Below are 21,327 nucleotides of genomic sequence, written 5' to 3' on the forward strand. Positions count from 1 at the left end.
TGCTTGTAGTTGGTGCCTTGAATAAACCCAAGGAACCAGATCCCAAGAGTCGTCACCATTGGGGCTAGCCAGATTTTGTGACCGTAAGTGTTTCTAGCCTTACTTAGACTCTTTGTCGTTTCTTAACAGAGGGGTCGTCTTTTTGTCCATTAGCTTTGATTAGATCTTGTTGATTAATCGAATTTGCGTTTGCTCGCTGTTCATGAGCGTTTGACAAGTTTCATTGACAAAGTCTAAGAACTTCTAGTTGCTGTGGCTTTAAACCGCAATTTATTTTAGTGAATTCGTAAAGTATCAACAAAAAAGTGATTCGTATCAAGTGCTTTCATGTCTTTGTAGGTATCTTTGTTTTACTTGGTTATTTGAGAGATTTACAAAATTATATATTCTACATATATATATATATATATATATATATATATATATATATATATATATATATAATATATAATTTATCAAAATTTTTCGTAAAATAATTGCGTTGGAACAAGGGCTGGTTCATTTTTGTTGGCAACATATTTCAGCTCCTTACAGAACTCCGAGATAATTAAATATCGAAGAAGCATTGAAATTACAAAAAAACGAGTTTGTTTGATTTTTCTGTTTCAATGTTTTTCTTGTTTCATTATTTCTGTTAAAAACACTACAGTACTTGAGTGGAGAGCGGTTTGCCTAATATTTAGGGATCAACATTGATATTCCATTACTTTATAGTTGTTGAATTGCGCTAATTTTTTTGACTTCTAAAATTTTGGTTTTCAAAATTTCGTTATGAGCCAATTTATTGCTTGCCGCCCATCCCTTAAGTTTTTTAGCTCCATAAAGTTGAACCAAGAATAAATATTATAAATTTGTCAACGATAGGCTGAGTTGAGGGTAATTTTTTAAGGTAGGTGGAGTCATCTGACTTTGAGTTGTGGGAGGTAACTGGAAAAAGACAAAGCGAGATCAATAATTCTCAGGCAAAAACATCGAATGGTTTATATATATTTTTGTCCGGCTATTATTGGTTCATGATTAATAGTTGCAAAGTAAATTTAGCTAAACGAATCATAAAAATTAATTTTAAAAAAGCAATTTGTGCTATCTCAAAATTTACCGAGGTCAAAGAGAAAAACTTTTGATCAATTTCTGCAAAAGCAGCGATTTCCTTTTTGCTCATCAATTTGTTTCATATAACAACAAAAATTGCTCATTGTCAAACTAGCTATCTTATTTTAAGTACAATTTCCATAAGGAAAGAAAACAAAACAATTTTTAAATTTTAAAAATAGATTTTCAGAAATGACAATGTTACGCAAAAAGGAAAAACCTTTGAGTAAATAAATATATGGAATAGAAAAACAGTAATTAAAATACGACACAATTTTTTATAGTTGACAAAATGAAGGCAATATGAATAATGATTCTTTTTTGAATCAAATCTGTTTCCGTTAAACTTCACTCAAATTATCATCGACAAACCTTTTGTAACTTTCTCTCCCTGTGATTTTGTTTCCTTGTACACTCCAGTTCTTTTTGAGATGAATTTGTTTTAGAAAAAAGTTTGTCAACTGTATTTTGTTTCTGTTCGATTTGTGATTAATACATATTTCTGATGAACAAAAAGTAGCCTAAAACATTAGCTTTGACATTTTTGTAAGCAATTGATTGAATCAATTAGTTTTTTTTACAAATTTCTCTATTCTCGCGTCAAAATGAAGAAAACTGGGATGCATATCAACCCAGGAGGAAAACTTGAAACCTAAATTTTTAGATAAAATGAGATATATAATATACTGTTCTGCTCTCTGAGCTGGCTACGACCTTCAATTAAAAATTAATAATTATCCTTTAAACAACCATCATTTGGGGGGGGGGGGGGGGTAAAATATGAGTTCCAATACCAATACGCAGTGTTTTTGGGTAGGGGCGGAAGATGAAATACATAAAAAAACATTCAAAATGTTGTTTTCAACTCCTTCGTGTCTAACTCTCCAGTTTATTCTTTTATGCTGATTCACATTAGTTGAGAAATTAGTGAAGAAAAATTAACTTTAAATTAAGCTGAATGCTCGACTAGCGGAAAAATACTGCGGCTAGAATGAATTTTGATGAAGCATTTATATGATGTGAACCCGCCCACATCCATATCTTAGTCAACTTTGTGATTATTTTCCTTGAAGCTTACAATTTTTTTCCGTTTTATGGCTAGTTTAGGGTTATTTGTATCCGAACAGGTGCAAAATGAACATTGCGAAAGATAAAAAAGATTTTAAAAGGGGTTGGGCTCCGGAAATGTGTTCAACTGCAGACAATTCACATGTAATTGTAATATGCCGATAATTTTTCACCAATTGCATTTCAATTTAGAATATGAACGCGTGAAAAATCGGCATTTAAAAAGATTTCACATCATCTTAGCTGTTGAGGTATCTTTTTTCAGCATCATTTGTCTTTAATTAATCTAATTTATTTAAGTTCACGTTTCACAGCCATGTTTCTTTATTCCGAAGTGAAAAGATTAAGAACCTTTTCAGTCGATTCAACCACCCCCCCCCCCCTTATCCTCCTTCATCAACCTCCTTGCTTTAATTTTCTCAAGGAATGTTGAACTTGATCTTTTCAAGTGGGTTTTGAACAAAACAATGCCGCGAAATGCTGAGAAACATGATTAACTTCAGGGGGGCTAAATATTAATCAAATTTTTCTCCCAAAAAGGGGCGGGGTTCTCTCTAACTGAATTGATAAGAAAAGGGTTGCTCCAACAATGAATTCAATAGACTTTTGTAACAGGTGATCTACCGATTAGTGAAATAAGAGCCTTTTTTACTCCTCGGGCTGAGTTGAAGAGTTAAGGTTGCGTTAGTGTCGAGACGGTTTACTTTTGATGAATTGGGTTTCAATACCACAGCTATTTGAATCTTTATCGAACCCGTCTGTAAAGGGTAGAATTGCCCTCAGCCGTAGTGTCACGTAACAAGTGGGCTTGCACTTTGAAAGGAGTATGGAGTTTTTTAGTAGAGAGTTTTTTAGCCTCAAATAGAATACTGCAAGAAATATGAAACCAATTAGTGAAAAATGAAATCGAAAACTTGAATCAAATTCGAAAGTCAACATAATTTTATGAGCTGTACATGAGCCTTTCACCTAAAATGTAGCCTTTCACTTTTTTTGTGAAAAATAATTCAACTAAAAATCTTCTGCATACTTGAAGTCGTCTTAAATTTTGTTTATTTAGCAACTGTCGGAATACAACTAGCGTATTCGTTTCAAACAATACGAAATCTGTCGGGTGAACCACTAATGGTACCGGGACAGTACTAATACTAAAATACAAGGGGGCTCGGTAATGTGCGTTTGCACATAATGTTCCGACCCCGCTCGTCTACATTTTTCACTTAATTGCCGACCAAATGAGGAACAGATAAGGAATATTACTACATCAATCAAAAAACCATTAAATGCATAAAAACAAAATATCTTAAAGGGCCGATGAGACCTGTCATAAATGTGACAACTAGAAAAGACAGCGATAAAAATCAAATATTTACAAATACTAATAAGGACCAAAACTTGTTGTCCATTTTTTAAATATAACTAATTACCAAATGAAAATGACATCAGATAAAACCTATACTAAAGAAATATAAACCTTTATTTCATTAGGAAAAAATATGGTATTTTTCCTCAATGCGACTTGATAACAAGTCGACAAGAAAAGAGCAAAAGGTCAAAGTTTTAAAAAAGTAGCAATTTTTTGAAAAAAAATAATGTCAAACTGATTCAAAAAAATTATATATCACCCATAAATAATTGAGAAATTCAATGAGACCTCCAATGAAAGTGATTGATACCTTTCATTGTCCAGGATATGTCATATGATTACAAAGAGAAGGACAGAAACAGGCAAAAAACAAAATTTCAGAATCTGCACGAAAACGGTGCCACAGCCAATTAAACATTATAGGGTTCACTATGAACACTAAGTTTTTTTGACTTGTTTTTTTTTAAATTTTTTTAAATCAGAGATCTAAAAAACTACAGAGTACTAGAGTACTAAAAAATAGTCACACAAGCAAGAATCAAGAATGTTTTATCAAAACTCGTAGTACCCAGAACGAATATCTTTTTAGGAAAATAAAACAGTTATGAGGAAAAAATTGTAGTTCACTAGACATTGGGTGTGTTTTGACTATAGTAAAACCAATCTACAAATTGACAAAAATAAGAATGGCAAAGCTCAAAAATCCATTGTTTATTTTAAAACAATTATTTTCAAAATTCATAACAAACATAAGCTTCCAATTAAAAAATAGACCGTTTATTTTGCAACTTCATAGAAAAATAAGTGTTTCTGATTTTATTGAGACTAAGTCATAGGAGTTTAGAAAAACAATAAATTCAAGCATAGCTAAAAAAATTCACAAAGAACTTTACTAAGCCACAGCATTGAAGCCATTAAGTTATTAAGAAATTAGCGTCGAGATTCTTCATTTTGACTTCCTATGAACGTTGTAAAAAGACTGTCCCAACATATTAAAAAGGCTATTAGTAAAAAGACTATCCCAGAATGATAGCAAAAAGAACCACAAACGTTGAAAAGTATCTAAAACTCATAAAATTCTTCTGAAACAAATTGAAAAAGCCTTAAAAACACAAATCATAACGGTTAAGGTACAGAGAAGTTTTTGATTGATAAAATTAATTAAGGAAATCTCTCAAAAATGAGGGTAAAATAAGAAAACTATGCAAAATACGGAAAAGTTAAAAAAAACCAGAACATATGGAAAATTTGAAGAACAATTTTTTCTTCTGAAAAAAAATTAATATTGAAAGTCACTAAAGCCATTAGCTATACACCAAAATTCATCGCCATTCGATTTTTTCATATATCTATAGGTGGCCAGTGTGGTGTGTTTTTTTACCCAATATTTGGTAGACGACAACAAAAAATAACTACAATTACAGGGGAAAGTTAAAAAGAATCTAACAAAACCCGCAAGAGAACGAAGTCTCAGCCCTTAAAACAATAAGCTATAAAGCAATCGTGACGTTGAATTACGTAATTTAAGAGTTTTTCCGATTGGATTTTTTAGTAATCTGACAATTAACCAAAGCAACAAAAAATAACAGCAAACAAGGGCAGTTATGCAATAAAATGACAAAATTTTTATGAAATTTCTAATGAGAGTAAGCTAAAAGTTGACAGAAACAAGATAAAAATCTGACGAATTCCAAAATCAGTGAAATTTTCTTAAAACAATTACATTCAATGTCATAATAGCCAATAGATAATAACCATAGGCATTGTATATGTTCACGTAAATCTACTGAAGAAGCTATTTGGATCCTAGATAAGATCAGAGCATTAGCAATCAGCATGCAAATATATCAAATAAAGGCGAAAACAAACTTATTCACTTGAAGTTTTCCAAAACTTTTTGTCGCAACCATAAAAACCATTAGGTTTCTCTGAAAACAAACAATTTGTACATTTGGCCTCAATTTCACGTAAATGTGGGCTGTCGTTATTCGCGCCATGGACTAAAAGTTTTTTTCAAATATTAACTTCAAAAATGAAGCAAAATATTTTGAAAAAAAGCAGCGCCCAAATAGAAATCAAAAATTTCTGATTGTAAGAATCCATGATGAGATCAAACCTATCCCTGATTTTTCTGCGCGCCAACAAAAACATCAAAATGTTCCAAATGTTTTTAAAGTAGAGCACTAGGTAAGTTATTTATATCAAAAATAAAAAAATATAATGATGCTTTTGTATAATTTTGTCTAAAAAACATTGATGCTCTACTTCTGGCAAACTTTAACAACGTGGAACATAAAAAGCATGTTTTTACAATTTTTGATGAAAAAGTTCGATTTTCAAAATTTTTATCAAAAATTTTAGCCAAAAATTCAATCAAACAATTCATCAACGCTGCTCTATCTTTTACCAATACAATAACACTCTATAATTAATAATTTTAACATTTATGTTAGTAAATTACTTTTTTTCAATTATGTTAGCAAAATTCAAGTAAATTTTAGTGAAAATTACGGAAAATGTGAATAAAAACTGTCGATTATTCAGAAATATTTAAACCCGATAACTCCCTGTAGAAAAAAACGAAATATGAAAAATCTTTTATTTCCATTTTTTTAGGATGTCCGCGCATTCTAATGGTACCACTCACAGCTCTCTACGATGAATAAACCAATCGGCCAAAATTGACCTAACAAAAAAGCCATTTGAGTATATAGTTCCTCCCTCCCCACTAAAGTGGGGGTCGGAACAAAAATTAATACAGGTCTACATCGGTACAAAACTCGAATAATTAATACTTAAACAGTTGGTAAAAAAACTTTCAAAAGATTGCTCGTTGCGCCCTTGTTCTGATATCTGGGATCACAATTCTGGAATCAGTACTGATGCTTGACTTGCATTTAGAATAACCAAGTACCGTCAGTAATTCGTTTTATTTACATGATACCAAAGATCTTAAGTCATTACATCCACTCAAAATCATTGAGAAAAACTGAGACAACTTGAGCTAAAGGATTAAAAATTTTGCAAATTTTTTCTTTAGATTTCTTATCGAACTCTCGAAAATTAAAATAGCATTGCTGTTTATACTAGCTTGCATTACTTCACATAATCGGATTACGAAAACATAACATACACAACTGTGGTCAGTGTAGTTGCGAAATATTTAACCTTCAACTGACCGAGTAAGACTTCTAAACCATAGCGAGAGTTAGACAAAATAAAGCCTTGTTTCATCACATTTTTTACTGATTACCAAAAATTATTTTTACCCCCTTGATTCTGTTCTTCTAGAAATGTAATCAGGGAACATAGTCTAAGACAACCCGCTTTTAATTCTTAAGTAATATAACATTCCGTCGCTTTTTATCATTCAAGCACCCTCGACAAAGGTCGTATTTAATTGAAATTAGCTTCAAAATGCTTATGAAATATTAAAGCACTTCTTCGAGTCATTCAGATTCGAGGTTGAAAGTATTCACGTCTGAGTTAGCATGGAGGTCATAACCTCTGATCTGTGAACATCATAAATTCTTAGCTCAAGAATGCAACAAAATTTTAATAGTTCTCTAAAACTGATTTTTGAAAATTGAAAACGCAGAAAGTCGCATAAAAGAATTGATGCGAAATGGGTGTGATGTACTCTTTTGAAATTCTTTGTTCTGTGTACCCAATGGAAGACTGAACAGGGAAAACCAGTCCATTCAATTTAGTCTACTAATATTTTATTGTTTTGCTAGTGGTAATCAAAACAACCATATTGAATGACCATAAGACATTTCGGATCTATTCTGTTTCGGCCTCCCAGCCAGCTTAGTAAGCATAAATTTTTTATGACCCCCAGACGCACGTGCTATTTTCTTACATAGTAACGTGCTATATAACAACATATAATTTGTAACTGGGGGTTATAAAAAACACTGGGGGCCGAAACAGATTAGTTCCGACATTTCGTGTAATTTAATCTGTAAAATAAAAGTTTCACTATTTTTGTCAAAGATTTTGTAAATGAGGTTTGGAGAATAGTGCATACATAAGATACTCAATGTTTGGCGCCTATAACTCCTTCCCATAACAATACAAATCAAACAATTGAAGTCTGGGGGAGGGGGAGGGGGCAGAATAGATCCTAAAAGCTGTTACTCAAAACAGCCTTTTGTCGATCGGGGTTCCGAATACTATACACCGAATATGATAGGAGACGGGCATTGTAACGGCTGCTCTCCTTGTGTTTCACAAAGAAAGTTTTACACCGCCCAGTTCGTTCTGAGTGGTTACAAAATCTGTCCGGATACTTCGTTTATGCAGTTCGCTTTTGTAACTGTATATCCGCTCTGCTGTACTTACCGTTGCATTAACTATTTTAGTTCGTAACTATTCGCTGATCTTAGTTTTTTCAACTATCAATTTGAACTGGATTGCTACAGATCACACCATACGGGATCTCTTTATGTATACCAGTTCAATCCGATAGAAAAAACAAATCGAAGACAAAGATATATGTCTAAGACCTGTTTGTGCAAAAATATTTAAATTTAAACCTAAGTTGGCTTTTGCTGTTTGTACTCACAAGTTGAGAATACCAGAAGTTGGGGTTGTAACAGTTGAATTTCAGCTCCAATAATTCGTTGATGCAAGACACAGTAACAGAAATTACTGCTCAAGAATAATATTTTGAATACAAGACACAGTAACAATTTACTGCTCAGGAATATTTCTAGTTCAAGACACAGTAACACGTTATTTACTGCTCAAGACAATTTGTTTTGCAATGTTTTGCTGAGTTGTACTTTCAGCCGTTTTCTGCGGCTACTACGTTGAGTTCTGTGTGTTGCTTTTGTTATTTCCCCCTTTTCTCTTTTTTCTCACGTGACAAACTGTAACTAGAACTAGAACTATAACTATTAAATGACTAGGACAACAGAAAGTGTTTTGTTTCTATTTTCCCGCCTACGCAAGCTTAGCGAGCTCAGCTCCAACATCGCCGGCCCTGTTTTACTTCGTGAAAACATCTTCGACCATTGATAGCACTGGAGCGAGCTTCACTACTGGTCTTTTGTAGTATCCATCTTTCGTTCGATTTTTCGCTGATCTGATCACTCCGTCGGAACCTCAAAGGTTTCGGTTATTCGACCCATATTGTAATATCCACGTTTGTCACTGTCTTCCACTAACCACACAAGATCACCCTGCTGAAGACTTCTGTCCGTTGTGGTCTGCCATTTCTGACGACTGTTCAACGTTGGCAAGTACTCTTTACGGAATCTGTCCCAGATGAGGTCTGCGTAAGCTTGTGTTTGTCGGAAGAGCTTTCTATGATCAACAAATTGCTCTGCATCTGATAGATACGGTAAACAAAGGTTCTTGTTGCCAAGTAGGAAATGGTTTGGAGTAATAGCTTCTAAATCGGTAGCATCAGAACTGACTTGTGTCAGCGATCTAGCTTTCAGCATCTGTTCAACGAGACACATCGTGGTTGACAGAACATCCTCCGTGAGTGATCGATTGCCCAGCACTGCGTACATTGCCTTCTTGCAACTCCTAACCAGTCTTTCCCACACTCCTCCAAAGTGTGGTGCTGCAGGTGGGTTGAACTTCCATCTGATACCTTGTTGAATCAGATGTTCTTCCATTCGCACCCTGTTCCATGCTGCTATATACTCTGCCAGTTCTTTTTCAGCTCCAGCGAAGTTTGTCCCGTTATCGCTAATCATTTTGACCGGTTTGCCTCTTCGTGCAATGAATCTCATAATTGCGTTCAGACAACTATCAGTGTTTAGTTTTGGTACAATCTCTATATGTACCGCACGTACAGTAAGGCATGTGAATAGACAGCACCAACGCTTTTCGTTTCTTCGACCAATCTTTACTGTGAATGGTCCGAAATAGTCTACGCCCACATTCGAAAATACTGTTGATGCGACTAATCGTTCTTCAGATAGATCTGCCATTACTGGTGCCTTTGTTTGGGCTCTTCCCTTTCGACATCTAATGCATTTGTTTTTGATCGATCTCAAAGCATTTCGTATGCCTAGGATCCAGAATTTTTGCTGGACTATGTTTCTGACATGTTCAGTACCTTCGTGGTGATTATTCTTATGTTCATTTCGCAAGAGTAATTCAACTACATGGTGCTTCCAATGTAACAGTATTGGATGCTTGGTTTCGAAGTTCAATTGACTTTTACCTATTCTGCCCTGGGCACGAATAAGTCCTTGCTGGTTAATGAATGGTGAAAACTGGAGGATTTTGCTGTTTTTTGGAATTTCCTTTTCAGCCTTAAGAGATTTCATCTCTTCAGCAAACTGTTCTCGCTGCAGTAGTCTGAAGATGCTTGCTTGTGCACCCTCTCTTTCTTCAACACTTAGTGTTTTTGTTGCCGGTTTGTGTTTTATAAATACGCGCTGTACGTATGCCATTGTATTTACTAGTCGATAGAAACTGCTAAATCGTTCCCACTGAATCATCGGCTTCTTCTCTTCAACCTTTGCTGAGAAGACCATTTCGTCGTTCTGTTCGTCTGAAGCAAATGTTAAATTCAACTGTTCAGGCCATTAGTTCTCTCGTTGCTTCAACCAGGCCGGCCCAGTGAGCCATTCACTTCTCTTAAGTTCGTAAACATTGATCGCTCGTGTCCCGATGTCAGCCGGATTGTTAATACCACTCACATGATTCCACTGTGAAACATTAGTTGTATCCAAAATCTCAGCCACTCTGTTTGCAACAAACACCTGTTGCTTACGGTGGGAGCTATGAACCCATTGCAGAACAGAAGTGGAGTCTGTCCAAAAGTTGCAACTGTGAATCTTCGATTCGTGTTCCTTCACTATCTGTTCTTTAAGTCTCACCGCCAACACTGTTGCTTGTAGTTCCAAGCGTGGTATAGAAAGGTGTCGCATTGGTGCGAATCGGCACTTTCCGATTACAAATGCTAAGTCTGCTGAGTATTCTTTGGGTTTTGAACGTAGGTATGCCACAGCGCACATTGTGTCTTCAGATGCGTCGGCAAACACATGAAGTTCCCATTTGTCCTTGGCTGTGCTGAAGTATTTTCTATCAATGCTGGTTTCTGCTACTTATGGACGCTGCGCCTTCCATTTCAGAAACTCTTCTTCTTCGTTAGGTTCTACTGAGTTGTCCCAATGTTGTCCATTTTTTGTCCAAATGCTTTTCAGGAGTCGTCTCATATGGACACTGAATGGTGCAAACAGTCCAAGAGGATCAAACACTGAAGAAACTGGAGATAAGATCTTCCTTTGGGTGATTGGGGTCTCAACTTCTTTGCTTGTACCTCTACAAACCTGCAGACTATCATCGGTAATCGTCCACTGAAACCCCAAGCACTGATGAACCTTCCTTGCTGGGTTCTACTTCAACCTGCTTTGTTTTGTTGATTGACCTCAAGTCCTCTGGGATTGCGTTGGTTACCACGTCGCTGTTGGTGATCCACTTCTTCGGTTCAAATCCATGTTTTGAGAGAAGAGGTTGCAGTTGTTTGAAAACCTTGATTGCTTCTTCAGGTGTTTCGACTGACTTGATGAAATCATCCATGTAGAAGTTGTTTTGGATTGTTTTTGCTGCAATTGGGAACTCGTCTTCGTTATCAATCGCTACTCGCTTCAGAGCGTAGTTGGCACATGTTGGTGAACTCTTTGCTCCGAAAACATGACGCTGATACTCGTAAATTTTCACAGGTTCGTTCATTGTTGGTCGCCACAAGAATCTCAAGCAGCTTTTATCCCGATCAGGAACTTGCACTTGAAGAAACATTAATTCAATATCTGCGGTTAAGGCAATTGGTCCTTCTCGAAATCTGAATATTGCTCCGATCAACCCGTGTAGCAAATCGGGTCCGGCTAACAACTTGTCATTTAGGCATACATCCTTGTATTTTGCTGCAGCGTTACAAACACGGCGAACTTTACCCGGTTTGTTGGGGTTTAGTACTGGATGGTGTGGCAAATACCATTCCTTTGCGAAAGTGCCTTTGACTTCTGATTTACCAAGGATCTTCACAAATCCCTTTTCAACATCTGTATCAATTGACTGTTGATACAATTCTTTCAAATTTGGGTCTCGTTGGAATCTTCGCTCCAGTGAGTAAAGCTGACCAAGGGCTGAGCCGTAGTTGTTTGGAAGATTGGGTTCTGGTTGACTCCAGAGCATGCCCACCTCGTACCGCTCGCCTGTAAACTTTGTCGTGTTCTCTAGAAACTTCTGAGCTTGCTGCTCTTTCTTTGATTGACTTACAACATTTATTTTGGAAGCATAAGTTTCTATGTCCCACCATGATTGGATATTTTCTGGCACTTTCACAGCTTCTGTGAAGGCAAAATGACAAACTTTTTGACTTTTCTTGCCTGTCATGGGACCACTGACTACCCATCCTAATTCTGTTAAGACGACGAAAGGCTCACTTCGTGTTCCAATCTTATAGTCCAATGGACGTTGCATTTCGTAGGCATCTCGTCCAAGTATGATGCCTACTTCCATCAGGTTAAATGTTCTGTTAGTGAGAACATTCAGGTGTCTGAATTTGTTCTTCAGTTCCTTGTAGTCATATGTTGTGTTTCCCAACGCGATTGATGGGTGTGCAAACGCTTCAATTGAATGCACCTTTGAATGTAGTCCCCTTATTGTGATAGGAACCTTCCCTGTCCTCAAATCTTGCGTCCCATGTATGCCAGCTATGTTCAAGGTAACGTCCGTGCCTTTGGCTTGTAGTTGATCCTTAACACTTTGATCGATGAATGATACTGTTGAACCACTATCTTGGAAAGCGTAGGTAGTCAACCTGTTACCCCCACTCTGAACCGATACCGGAACTATTTGAAGAAAACTAGTAACTTGATTACTCTGGTTGATAGTTGCTGCGCTCACGTTAACTGCGTGACTACCCTCGTCCATTTGGTTTTCTAAGTGTAGCAGTCTGTTGTGCCTTTTGGTACATCCATTTATACCGCACGGGTGGACTTTACAATCTTTGATTGCATGCCCTTTTCCCAGACATCCATAACATAAGCGTTCTTTTCTCACTGCTGCATAGCGATCGGTGACATTCATAGTCTTAAATATTGGACAGTTCCATATTTTATGGGTGCCATCCGCAAGTGGACAGTTGTTGTTTTGCGTCTGCTTGGTTTCTTACAAGTTTGAACTTGCACTGAAGTTCGATGTCTTCGAGAATCGTTTTTCTCTATTTGTGTTGTGTCGATCTTCTTCTTTCTGTTCCCCTTTAAACGATGAAAACCCTTCATGCACGAATGCCATTTGTGATAGCCATTTTTCAAACATGATTAGATCAGGCCAGTCCTTGTCTTTGTCATCGACGTAGAACCACCATTTTTCTTTAAGAACTTGAGGTAGCTTATCAACTGCCATGTACAATGTCGAACTTGATTGCAAATCACCAATATGTTTGTACTCTTTGAGCACGTTCACGAAGTGAGATACAATAACAGAAAAATTAATCAGGCTGGTTGAATCATGAGGTTTCACTTGATTAGCTTTTCGTAGGCTCTCGAGGTGCGCATCTGTAATTACATGCGTTCTTCCAAATGTTTTTTCTAAAATGTTCCAGGCAGCACTATAAAACTGTCCAGAATAGCCCATTCCCGAGATTGCAGATTTTGCTTTGCCTGCTAGCAGAGTCTTCAAATGGCTCATTTTCTCTGAGCCGGGTATCATGCGTTTATCTACTGTTGCTATGAACATGCTAGACCACTCAGGCCACTCCTGCGGGTTTCCGTCAAATTTGTTCAACCTCAATTTTGGTAAACTACTGATTGAATGTCCAGTGTTGTAGTGCCTTCGAGCTATCGGCGATTTATCCCGCTCTTCAGCGCTTACTGAGCGTTCACGAGAGTTGAGGTACCATGGGTAATGCCTATGCGTATTTCGTTCAGTGCTGACGTGTTTGCGTGTCGTTCATCGAATTCGCCCACTCCGTGACATCTCTCTCTCTCTCTCTCTTTTGGGGTCCAATTGAAAGGTGACTTGTCACGCGCCTTAGACGATTGAGAACGTAAGTCATCTTTCTCCAATGCTGTTCTTTGCAATTGGCGCTCTAGGTCTCTCTCCTTTTCCCGAAGCTGATGTTTCATCTCTATTTTTTTCATTTGCATTTCTAGCTCAAGTTTCTTTCTCTCAAAATGCGTTCTTTCAAGTTGCAACTTTGTTTCGAATTCATTTTCGAAGTCCCTCATTTTTTCTTCAATCCTTCTTTTCCCTGAGGATGTTTCCGAACCGTTTTCTGTATCCTGGTTGATTGTCTGCACGATTCGTGTAACCGTATTCGTCGTTGCATAGCTTGTGCTATCATGGTTTTGGTTAACCTCTGGAATTCCAACGTTTTGTTCTAACTGATGCACATTATTCGCAGGCGGTTGCTCTTCATTGGCATGAAGAGTTGACTGGCTTTGCTGGCTTGACATGTTTGTCTCTCCGTTGATATACGGTAACCACTCTGCGTTCAAATATTGAAAGTATTTTTTTGTCTCAAGTTTGCGTTTAAAAGAAATATCTGGGTCTCGGAGAGTCTCAGCTTTCTTATTCACGAGTTTTTGAACGCTGTCGTCCAATTGCATATCTGCTGATAAAGAGTCTTGAGCTTGCTTGGTAGATCTCGATTCTTAATGAGCTCAAACTCTTCTTCCTGCTTCTCAATCCAGTTGTTTCTCAAGTTGTTGATCTGTCGATACAAAACGCTTTGACTCTGTGACGGAGTCACTTCTTGTGTACTTCGGGAATGCAGCTTGAATCTCTACAGCTCCTTTGTTTGTTTGCTTTAATTGAGTTATGCTTTTCAACGTTCCTATCTGCTTTGCCTAATTGGCTTTGCGTTGTTGAATTGCTCGTTGAGTTTTGTTCTCGTTCGTCGATGACTTCGTCACTTCAACTGTTGGGTTGGACAGCAGTTTATTCCACTGTCCGGGTCGGCGGACCAAATGTAACGGCTGCTCTCCTTGTGTTTCACAAAGAAAGTTTTACACCGCCCAGTTCGTTCTGAGTGGTTACAAAATCTGTCCGGATACTTCGTTTATGCAGTTCGCTTTTGTAACTGTATATCCGCTCTGGTGTACTTACCGTTGCATTAACTATTTTAGTTCGTAACTATTCGCTGATCTTAGTTTTTTCAACTATCAATTTGAACTGGATTGCTACAGATCACACCATACGGGATCTCTTTATGTATACCAGTTCAATCCGATAGAAAAAACAAATCGAAGACAAAGATATATGTCTAAGACCTGTTTGTGCAAAAATATTTAAATTTAAACCTAAGTTGGCTTTTGCTGTTTGTACTCACAAGTTGAGAATACCAGAAGTTGGGGTTGTAACAGTTGAATTTCAGCTCCAATAATTCGTTGATGCAAGACACAGTAACAGAATTTACTGCTCAAGAATAATATTTTGAATACAAGACACAGTAACAATTTACTTCTCAGGAATATTTCTAGTTCAAGACACAGTAACACGTTATTTACTGCTCAAGACAATTTGTTTTGCAATGCTTTGCTGAGTTGTACTTTCAGCCGTTTTCTGCGGCTACTACGTTGAGTTCTGTGTGTTACTTTTGTTATTTCCCCCTTTTCTCTTTTTTCTCACGTGACAAACTGTAACTAGAACTAGAACTATAACTATTAAATGACTAGGACAACAGAAAGTGTTTTGTTTCTATTTTCCCGCCTACGCAAGCTTAGCGAGCTCAGCTCCAACAGGCATTACCAGCCCCCCCCCCTCCCCCACCCAACGTCATCGCGATAGTGGGCAGAAAACTAGGAGCGCGTGTCATTTTCCAAATTAATAACATGCTACATCGCAACACATAATTTAACCCCCCCCCAGCTTAGTGGTCATATAACCATATAACCTATAGCCCTCGCCCCCCCCCCATCATGATAATTAAACTGTAACGATGGTCTATAATTTCGTGTGGGCGGGGGACGCATGTGGATCATTGCTCGTAATATTGTGCAAACACAACCCTTATACAACCATGTACTTTGGGAAGCATATTAGCCCCGAGTATGACCCAAAATGGTCTGAGTAGAGATTACTTGGTTCTGGAACATCTGCCTGGAAAATGTCTCTTTCTCATTTTATTACTTGGGTTGAAGTTCCGGATCTATTCTGTTTTACACCCCCCCCGCCCCCCCCCCCCTAGCTTAGTGGGTTTATATTTTTACCCCCCCCCCACAGGCGCAGGTGCTATTTTTTACATAGTAACGTGCTATATAACAACATTTGTAACGGGGGGGCGTAAAAAACACTGGGGGGGGGGGCGTAAAAAACACTGGGGGGGGGGGGAGGGAGGGGCAAAGCAGAATAGATCCGAAGTTTTATTGATTTCATACAAGGATCATGTATGATTTCAAATTGTCCACGCGCGATTTCTTAGCACGATCCTACTATGAAACCAAAGAAATCATAGATGATACCTGTATGAAGTCAAAGTTTTCATATATGAACCCAAACAATTCTTGAAACGCAAAAATCAACGCATAAAAAAGTGCAGGGCCATTGTATGAGATCAAAGATTTCATAAATGATCACAATAATAAAAAAAGAAATCATATATGGTCCTAGTATAAAACAAAAGAAATCATATATGATCCTAGTATAAAACAAAAGAAATCATATATGATCCTAGTATAAAACAAAAGAAATCATATATGATTCTATATACTTGTATTGCTATAAAATATATAAAATCATATATGATTTCTTTGGTTTTTTGCTGGGATCATATATGATTTATTCTTTCCTTTCTTATTATTCTAGAATTCTTATTCTAGAATTGAATGCTGCTTACCAAATTCTGTATGATTTTGACTTGTCCAACCGGACATTCTGGACTGCATATAGACACTGGAATGTCAGTGTCGCTCTCAATTCGTTCATTCTTCTCGCCCACATACTCTGTCTGTTTTCCCATCACATTATGCGCCGAATCTGCCACCTCGGCTGTCGGAATTTCAGGAGAAGTTGCGGAAGAGGATCTCGGGAACCGAATCAAGTCGGCATTCAAGTGTAACTTGTTGAGGTTGTAGCTGCCTACTTCTACATAGCCGTATGCGCCTGAGTTTGTCTTTCTGAAGTTGAGGATTTTGTAGTTTGGAGGAGCATCGCCGTCCTCTTCGAAAGCTACCTGGTTCCCGTTCAGTCCTGAAAAATATGCCAGGGTTGACTTCCATAAATTTTTCTTGTCAGCTAAGACATATAATGAGGTCCGCGAAGGAGGCTCTGGGTGACATGTGAGGGGGTGGGGGAGGGGAAGTTGAAAAAAGAAGAAAAATTGACAATCCGTATACATCCGAGCCAGATATGGATTTTAGAATCATTTACCTGCACGCGAAAACAAGCCAGCGCAAAAAAACTACTACAAAAACGATAACAAGAAAAGACAAATGCGAAATTAGATTCAAAACACAACCAACTCTTTGCAAAGGGACTTTCAGAACCATTCTAGCTCAAATAATTTGGTTAACAGTAGAAAACTTTCATTTTCATAAAACAAAAGTCACTTGCAACTTGGACAATTGTTCAACTATAGTGCCTCGTTTTTGTCTAAGAAAACAAATAAAAAGAGCACAATTATCGGGATAACAGGAAAAATGGGTAATCAAAAAGCGAGATCGGAGAATAACGATCTGGGAATGTTAAATTTTATACGAAAAATATCCCGAATAACCGCTCAGGACTCAAAAATAACATTTTGTTTTGATTAATTATTGCACAACATACTGCTAAATTAAATGCATGTGCTAAATTACTGTGTCTATTCCTAGACTGCACACGAAAGTATCGGGTTAGATTATCTACAGTAATTGCTCTGATAGGAAAAGGCGAATTTTAAGACAATTTCCATTCGCGGCTGTTCTCTATACATCAGATACCAAAAATATGAGAATGCAAAAGAGCATCAAATGTGATGAGCGTGTGATCGACAAAAAAGTCACGTGAGAGAATTCAGTGACAGATTAAGTACAACTTATAGAACAAAACAATTGAATACACTACACAATTATGGAATCTAAAAATATCGGAGTCTTGGGTTTGTCTATTATAGAACTAGTGAAGCACAACGTTTTTGAGCGAAAAAGAAAGTTGAAGCTTTCAGTGATAACAAAAGAATTTGTGGATCTATTCTGTTTTGCCCCCTTCCCCAGCTTAGTGAGCCTAAATCTTCTATGACCCCAAGGCGCACGTGCTATTATGTTACATAGTAACGTGCTATATAACAACATATAATTTGTAACTGTGGGTCATAAGCTTTTAACTCAATATCTCACAAAATTTTTCTCGAAAAAATTGCATAATATGGATTTAGTACGGAATCAATTGCAATGCTAGAATCGTTTTTATCTAACAGAAAACAATGCGTAAAGAACGGCATTGAATATTCGAACTGGGTGACAATCAATCACGGAGTACCTCAAGGAACAGTTCTCGGACCTTTAATTTTTATACTTTATATCAACGATTTCCCAGAAAAAATGAAAAAAAGAGAGGATGTTTTACAATTTGCAGATGACACATGCATTATTTGTCATTCCAAATCTGATGAAAATCTTTTATGCGAAATTAACAGTGTATTTGAAAATACTGACAGTTATATGAGGCAAAATATGCTAACCTTAAACAGAGATAAAACAGAAATTTTGATTTTTTCAAAAAATGGTGAATCAAAAATTGAACAATTTCATAATGGAATTTTCATAGAGCCAAAAACAAGTTGTCGTTATTTAGGTATAATGATTGATAACAATCTAAATTTTGATATTCAGCAAAACAAAACGTTAACAAAAATGGCAAATGCTATTAGGTCAATATACTTAGTAAGACATTTTCTACCATTAAAAGCAAGAATCGGGCTGTTTAAATCACTTGTTTTGTCCCATCTCAATTTCAGTGGCATTTTTTTCAATCGTTGTCGGTTAAGTCACTTCAGAGAGTTAATAGACAAATAAATTGGGGAATAAAGGTTTGACACCTGCGCAAAAAGTTTGACAGCGCAAGAGATCTATTATTGAAAGACAAAATTTTACCAGCAGAGCTTTTCATTAAAAACGTTTGTCTTCTTAAATTTTTTGACCTCCTCTCACAATATAAAGAGAGCAGTCGAGAAACCAAAAACTCCTCATTCAAGATTTTTGAAAAGTACGAACTGACCAATAACTCCAGAACTCTCCAGTACTTTCCAAAGAATAAGTGCCAATCCAAATGGAGTGACAGATTACTGATTAGAAATTTTTCTAGGAAGTGGAATAATTTGCCAATTGAAATCCGAAAAGAGAAAACTAAAAATAAATTTAAGGAAAAACTAAGCAGCGAAGTGGTCAAACTGCATGAACGTGTTCCAATAGATAGACAAGTAAGCGGCTTTAGAAATGTGTTCTACTGAAGTATAAAGACCAAACTATTCATATATTTACGAGGCGATTTTGAAAATGTAAATATTTAACCAAACGTTTTTGTTGTGGTTACAACTTTAAATTTACATTTTTGAAGATTAAAAAAAACACTGGGGGGGAACAGAGTAGATCAGAAACTGTACTACTGAGCCCGAATAAAACAATAATTTAATTACTATGCCAAAACTGTTCTCATATCTGAACTGCAGCGCAAAAAAACCTTCACTTTCCATTGACTTTATTTTTATCAATCCTCTGATATTCCAAAAATTAACAAAAGATCAGACTCAGTGACCAAAAAATAATGGATGGAAGAAAAGTGAAGTACTCTGTTTTTTTAAAAAGATGGAAAGTCAAGTTGCATATTCAGTTTTAGAAAAGTTCAGAAGAAAAACTTTACAAACTGGCAAGCTCAGACACAATTATTATATGTAAAATAAGAGAACCCACTTTATCCGAAAGGGTTCAATTCCGCAAACTTTTTTCATCGAAAGCGAATCAAAACACCTACAGTAGAGGTCAACTGGTCAAATATGAACACCTACATCGAAAGCTAACAACAATTTCTCTAAGGCACCAATATCGACACAAAATGTAATAGTCACTGGGGGCTCTGTAAAAAATTTCGACGGGATAAAATTTGATCACTGCTCCAATCAAATTGGGTGGAGGATAGTAAAATGGTTACCAATAAAAGTAGAACAAACGCCAAAAACCAAGCGGGTTCAAAATTACTTAACTGCATTGCAAAAAAAAAATTCTCTAGAATTTCTCTAGATCAAAAACAAGTCCTTTCTACTGAAAAACGAACTAGAATTGTTCTCCTAAATATAACCCACAGCATACGGTTAGACGCAAAAAGTACTATCTATTTTTTTTCCATTACAAATATTTAATTGACAATTAGCATGTTTAATATAAAAGTGATTATCAACGCAACAGATCAACAGTTTATGAATCTCAATTCATCGGCCTTTTTTATTCTTCCACGTGTGAAATATTTGTTTTTATTCTCCCCACTTTGGTCAGTGGGGGAGCCAAAATCTTTAAGGCGGACCCCTCAATCACGACTGTCGACAATGATTGCGACAAAAATGGATCAAGCAATCTCCCTTCCGATCGGTGAGTACCCAAAAAGCAAAATAGTCAAGTAGGGAGCCCTTGCCAGCAACATTGCCACTGATCCCCGAAAAGCGGTGAATGAAAAGGATTGCAAGAGTTTAGAGAAAGCTGCAAACAACTCCTGCGCTTGGAAAGAACGGTTTTCATTGAACACAGCCAAACGCTTGAGTGTTCTTTTGAGATTTGCCGATATTCCGCCAAGGATTTAGTTTTCAATGGGAACAAATGTGATTTCCATTTATGCGCAGTTATCATAGTGGAGGCAATTTTTTCGTTCATTTGCCGCATCAAGTGCTTATCCTGCTTTTGATGCCGCATTAGTAAGAGAGCTGGATTGAAGAGACGAAGTAACAGTTACGTCAAATGCAGCAGGTTTCCCCGTTTTCCTTGTCGGGACAAAGATGTCTCCGGAGCGAGATTGGTTTCCTGAAATGATGTTCTTTTTTTCACTACTGGTGAGAGATTGACAGGTGAGCAAGCAGACACGATTTTATCTCGAATCCGGTGATGTCTTGCATTTGCGTCTCCCCGACGATGACACGCAATGGCAGGATCCCCGTAGACGTCAAGAACTCCTGGTTTACAGAACGTGCACTTCTTTTCAGCGTCGTAGACAGGGACACCCAACCGGTACTTTGCACTAATTCTAAACTCATTTGGTGCAATGTGAAGCCCAAGAGCTGGAATAGGGGAGCAGACAACCATGCTCTAGAATGTCGAGCTTAAAATGAGAGAAGTCGGGCAGATTCTCTTTCAGGAGCTAGATTATCTTTGAGAATTTGAACTTATTCATTATCAAGGGTCAGTTGGATAGTCTTTTGCGGGAAGTCTGAAATTTCCAATTGTGCTAAACTGGAAAAAAGATACTGAAAAACTTTGCATTTTTTTAATTTTAATTGGTAATTTTTGAAATAAGATCGTCAGAGGAGAGAACAGAACCAACGTATGATGCTTTATACTGGTCTTGGCATTGACGAACACCCAACCCTCGTAGTGTTATGGGTAGGGCTGCTTGAGTCCAGGGTACTCCTGGAAGGCCGCTTCCAAGGATATTCTAATGTTTTCGGGCATCAAATAATATTAGGGATTTAATAATTGAACTTGTGGGCATTTGACAATGCAAAAATACATCAGTTGATTGCCCACTGCAGTAGCGTAGGATACCTAAGGCACACTGGTGTTCTTCAAGGCAGGCCAACTTTTTAAAAGGTACTCTTGTTTTCCCTATCTTTTTTAAAATTCTCTCACAGACAAACTATGGGGTTC

General features: G+C 37.0%; 1 protein-coding gene across 1 annotated transcript in view; it reads right to left on the minus strand.

Annotated features, from left to right (window-relative positions):
* The window catches only part of LOC142344412 (metabotropic glutamate receptor-like), a 78,528-nt gene that overhangs the window by 21,416 nt on the left and 35,785 nt on the right, over positions 1–21,327 (minus strand). The window contains exon 4 of the mRNA XM_075396030.1: positions 16,338–16,690. Within this exon, the coding sequence (XP_075252145.1) occupies positions 16,338–16,690 (353 nt within the window). The remainder of the gene's footprint in view (positions 1–16,337; positions 16,691–21,327) is intronic.

The sequence above is a fragment of the Convolutriloba macropyga genome, chromosome 8 (genome assembly GCF_964194025.1).
Source record: "Convolutriloba macropyga chromosome 8, txConMacr16.3, whole genome shotgun sequence".
Classification (NCBI taxonomy): Eukaryota; Metazoa; Xenacoelomorpha; order Acoela; family Convolutidae; genus Convolutriloba; species Convolutriloba macropyga.